This window comes from Cajanus cajan, chromosome 2 (genome assembly GCF_000230855.2).
Source record: "Cajanus cajan strain Asha chromosome 2, NIPB_CcT2T_4, whole genome shotgun sequence".
NCBI lineage: Eukaryota > Viridiplantae > Streptophyta > Magnoliopsida > Fabales > Fabaceae > Cajanus > Cajanus cajan.
Genome location: NC_138518.1, coordinates 7,079,148 through 7,084,844, shown reverse-complemented (window position 1 = coordinate 7,084,844; position 5,697 = coordinate 7,079,148). Strand labels below are relative to the sequence as shown.

Genomic DNA, 5,697 nt, shown 5'->3' with positions numbered 1-5,697 from the left:
ATAAATTAATGTCATTAATATTAAGAGGCAAAATAAATAAGTACACATAAAAAAAAATTACTTAAAATGCATCATATATGGTAATGGACATCTTGTGTTATCCATATATGTATACTTAAAGAATCAAGTGCATTACGTTTAAAATCTATTGAACATGAATAGGACAAAATGTTTTTTTTTTATGTATTATCCATAGATGTAAATTATAATTAAAAAAAAAAACACAGGTGTGCTATTATTTATTAAGATGTATGGAATCAAACTAGACTCACAAAAGAACAATACAGGAAAGATTAAGAAAAAGTAACAAGACACAAAAAAAAAGAGGAACTCTAGTACAAAAGTCCAAAACTAGCCGTCCAAAACAGACCAACTAGTAAAACCAAGACTAATACCATCCAACACATGATGCAGCAAAAGAACCCAATCGACTTAGTAATTACAATAAACAACAGAACTATTTTATGACTGAAACAAGTCATTCGTAATTAAGGCATTAAATTTATGACTGAAACAAGCTATTCGTAAATTCTAAAATATTTTTATAAGAACTTCCACCCTCACCAGTGGCTTTTATAGCCAAAGTCTTCCATTGAAGGACATTGTTCTTCATCTCTTTGCCTTTTTCACTCTTCATTACTTCCTCTATGCAGTGCTTAAGTGCCTCTCGTTGCACAATCTTGTTGTCATCAACTGGAGCCTTAATTCCAATCTTCCAAACATCTTTCATAAGCTTTGCATTCGTACTTTGATCTGACCAATATGGTATTACAATTGTGGGGACTCCTAAACATAAAGTTTCTAATGTGGAATTCCAGCCACCATGTGTGACAAAGCATCCTATAGCCTCGTGAGCTAGAACTTTTAGTTGGGAGCACCATGTCACTACCAACCCTTTCTTTGATATTTTCTCAAAATTTTTAGGGAGTTTATTCTCTTCTGAAGCCCTAACTACCCACAAGAAGTAACTCGAGCACTCTCTCAAACAACAAGCCACTTCCTCCATTTGCTTCTCACCAAAAGAAGCCATACTCCCAAATGATACATAAACAACAGACCCTTTCGGCTTATCATCTAGCCATTCCACGCATTCATCACTCTTGAATTGTGTGATTCCATAACCTTCGTCATCTTCATATCTCTTGTCTAAGAACATAGATGGTATGTTTGGTCCTATGGTCCTAAATCTTGGCCAAATCTCCGTGAACCAATCTATTATCTGAAAAATTATTAATAACAAAACATTATATTAGAAAAGACTCAAGTCTCACATCGACTAGAGATTAGGTAATTAAATAGTATATAAGTGAAAAATAATTCTCACCTTATAAGCCAGTTTTGTAAGGTTGAGGTAGGCTTAAATCAACTATTCTAAGATGGTATCAGAACTATCCTAGATCCTTACAAATGGGCCACCAACTATTGATACATGCGTTATGGGCATGAGGGGGCGTATTGAGAAAAACTCAAGTCTCGTCAATCCTAGATCATTAAAAGGGTTACCCATCATTTATTCATGTATCAAGCCCAATAATGCTGGATGTGAGGGGTTGTATTGGGAAAGACCCAAGTCCCATATTGACTAGAGGTTAGACAACTAAATAGTATATAAGTGAGAAGCAACCCTCATCTTACAAGCTGATTTTGTAAGGTTGAATTAAACTTAAATTAACTATTCTAAAATTAAAAATATAAACGTATATGTATGCACTATGCATGTACCAAAATTTCACCCAAGTTATTATATTTATTAGTGCAAGGTCAAACCCATAACTAAATAGATATAAAAATTGTTAATAACAACATTTTTACTATTATTAGTTGAAAATTACAAATTTCATTTAATGTTATCACTATATCAGGAAATAGAGTAATAGACTTATGAAATGAGATGTAGAGTTCACAAAATTTAAGATTTTTAATAAATTTTAGCTAATAATAAAAAATGTGTGAGTGATGATAATAATAATAAATAATAATAATACCGTAGTACAGGTGTTGCTGGGTATTTCTCATCTAAAAAAAACAAGTCATGTAATTCTAGTCACGATATTTAAAACAAATGTATTTAAAAGTAAAATTTTGGCACTAAAATGAAAAGTAACCCATTTTTCTTTAGTAACTAAAAATTAATACTATTAATCCTGTATAGAACATATGTAAATTTAATTAGTATCTTCTTGATAATTACCTCTTTATCCTGTTCGTAGAACGTATTGCACAGGATCCAATCAGCTTTGTCGATATTGGAGAACTGAGACACAACAAAATCAAAGAGAGTTGGATCTTGTTCATACGTAAAGAAAAAAGATGGCATGTCCTCGTGTTGAAGCTTAGGCAACTTAGGGAGTGAAATCTCATGCTCTGTGAGAGGAGCACGCAACTTTCCCGATTGAACGTGATAGTATATATTATTCACAGTCATATTTTGAGTGAGATAAGCAGCTCCAACTATTCCAAACCTCTTGGCAACATCTAGTGCCCAAGCCAAGAACGAGTCATAAACAACACAATCAACATGGTTTTTCGATTCACCAAGTTTCTCGAGAAGTTCAGCAAGAGTTTCTTGCCCAACTTGCCAAAACCGGTCTACGTAGGCTTTGCTGGTCTCGCCCTGTGTGGGCCTAACGTCGTCGAACCCATCAGAAATGGTTTCGAGTGCCATAGAAGGAGGTACCTTTAGCGAATTCTTGGAGTAGAAACGAGTTGTTGCAAAAGTTATTCTCACCCCTTGATGTTCCAATAGCTTGGAGAGTTGAATCATGGGGTTGATGTGGCCTAGTGCTGGATATGCTAACACCAAACAGTGTGCTTTGCTTGTTGTGATTTGCTTATCCATTTTTATCAAGTTAAGGTCCAAGCCGATGATACTCGACCAATATATGTATTATTATAATCTATATGTCTAATATATTTATAGTATAAGTAAGAATGAACTTATTGATAAATATTGAATAAAAAGTCAAATAATACACCTCTTTATGAAGAATGCACCTCGAGGACCATTGGACAGAGAGAAAATAGATATATATTAATATGTTATGTTATGAGAAAATGGAAAGAGAGAAGTGGGAGAAAATAGATATAATATGAGATGTGATGATATAAAAAAAAAAAAAAATGATGTGATGAGATGATGGAAAGCGATTGAGAGAATAAATAGAATGAGAATGAGTGGTAAGATATTCAGATATAAGTTTAACATTATTCTTTTTTCATTCAGTTAGCTTTAATTTAATTTAATTTAATTTTTTTGCAAAAGATGTTGGGTTTTAAAGAGTGCATAGACATTTTAAGATAACTAATCTTAAAAATGAATTAAAATACATCTTAAGGAATATATTTATTATTTAAACAAATGTTTTGGTGAGCGTGCAGCGCATACAATATTCTTATTTTCTAAATGATGTTTGTCAACTTTTTTTTATTTTTTTTTTTATATTATAGTGGCTGGTGATATATCATTTTTTTCCTTTTGTACTTTTCTAATATTTTTTTCCTTCTCTATTTTACTCTAAAACTACTTGCATGTTCTAACCGCCTACTACCTACTATTATTCACTTTTATTATTTTTATCTTTTATATTTTATTTTACTTTTAATCAAAATATATATATATAAGCACAAGTCCCTCTTCCTCAATAATATATATAACTACATATAATGAGAAAGTTTTTTTTACGGGAAGGTGAAAAGAACATTAATTAATAAATTTTATTATAATCATCAAAATGAAATCGTGTAAACATTAAAAATGATTATATAACAAGACCATACATTATATAATAATATAAGTTATTCGTCGCACACACTAATATGAAAATCACTTACTCTATCTTTGGAAAAATGATAGAAATCACCAACTCTTCCATTTGAATACGTAACTGTCTATGTACCTTTGAAATAAATTTGTGAATCATTTCGACGACTTTGTGGCTGACTGGCTGGTAAGCATTTAACATCAATATTAAATGAATAAACAGAGTTTCAGTTGGGTATGGCCAAGCCCATGGACCATTTACACTTATAAATATTATAAATATGACATTTCTTTTCACGACTTCATGTTCAAATTTATACAGGTAGAACTAGAAAAAAAAAAAAAAAATATATATATATATATATTAAAGAGGACAAAAATTAATTACATGATAAATAAAATTAACAATAACTAAAAATATTTTTAATAATAATATTTATTTTGAAATTTTAATGTACTTTTTATATGTCTCTATATTATATAGAATTTTAAAAAATCATATATTTTTTTAAATAGAAGAATCTAACTTAGATTCTTAATCTATTTTATGTGAGAATATTCATGGATGGATTTAGGATTTAGTATACCGAAAATTTTCCCCATTTTTTGTTTAATATTTTATAATAAAAAACACGAAAATTCTTGGTTGTACCGAGACTTGACAAAGAAGAGGGGCAGAGGTGGAGAAGTTTTGTAGAGATTAATCAGAAATAATATAATAAAAAAAATATTCCCTTTATTCTCTTTTATATGATAAAAAGCATTTTCAAGAAAAATAAAATTTAATTATTTATATTTATTTAATGATATTTTTAAAAATACCATTTTGAATATATATATATATATATATATATATATATTATATTTGATCTTAAGATAATAAAAATATTATAAGATTAGTCAAAATTAAACAATTAATTAGTAATATATATTTATATATATAAATAATTTCCTATTTTCGTGTATACAAATTGTTCTTACCGGAAATCTGCTGTAGAGCTGATCCGCCAGATAAGATCGGTGAGCCTCCTTCACTGGTACGTTTGTGTTCCAAGATGGGGGTGGTACCTGTAAAAGAGACTCCGATGCTAAAGTTAGTGTTTGTGGGAGTATGAATCTCGTATAAATAATGCACGTACCTTGGTGTGGATTTAGGGTTGCTTTGGGCCTTGGGCCTGAGATAAGATATAATATGGTTAGGTAACGGACCTCGTCTGGGGCGAGATCCTCGGGAATCAGTTAGGATTCCCTGAAATGTCGAGCTGATGCCACGCAGTGTGCGTCCGAGGTCGGTTTGCGTTGTGGTGCCGAGCTCGGAGCTCGACTTCGTAGTACGGATAGTACACTAGCCCCCCGAGCTCCGAAGACCATGGGTCGAGGAGTTAAGACCGAGCTCGCTGGGGGGAGGTGACCTTTCGCGTACGTCTGCCTGTTGAGATGCCATGTGTTGTAACTATTCATTTCCCGAAAACGTGCAAGTGGCGCGTTAATGGGAGTGACCGTTATGTAATGATGGTTTGCCTTTGTCATGATGGTTTTCAATTAATGTGTCGCCAGGCATGCCCCCTGGCCGACACGTGGCGTGACGGTTTTGAAATATGGGAAAAACCCTTTTCTTTTTCTCTCCCGCGTCTCTTCCCATTCACTCCTCTTTCTTCTACTCTTTGGCTTCTTGGGTACGATAGTCCTCTGTACCTTCTCGTTCCTAGCCTTCTCGCTTCCGTTCGTCTTTCGTCTTCATTTTCGCAGTCTTTCTTCGAATCTTCTTGCTCCTCTTGATGGCTGGTGGACGTGGTGCCAGTTCTTCTGCGCCTGGTAGGGGCAAGGCACGCGGCAAGGCGGTGGCTACCGGGAAGGGCGCCGCCGAGAGGAAAGACCCTCCCCCGCCTAAGGACCTGGAGCCGGGTGTTCCTGGTTATGACTGGGCCAAGCGCGAA

General features: G+C 33.4%; 1 protein-coding gene across 1 annotated transcript; it reads right to left on the bottom strand.

The window, feature by feature from the left end:
• Positions 1-209: 209 nt before the first annotated feature.
• On the bottom strand, positions 210-2,962 carry LOC109793238 (mogroside I-E synthase-like). The gene is made up of 2 exons (XM_083067855.1): positions 2,192-2,962; positions 210-1,219 (listed from the first exon to the last, which is right to left on the bottom strand). Exons 1-2 carry the CDS (start codon positions 2,837-2,839, stop codon positions 503-505), a joined length of 1,365 nt encoding a protein of 454 aa, XP_082923981.1. The 5' UTR covers positions 2,840-2,962; the 3' UTR covers positions 210-502.
• Between the last annotated feature and the right edge of the window lie 2,735 nt (positions 2,963-5,697).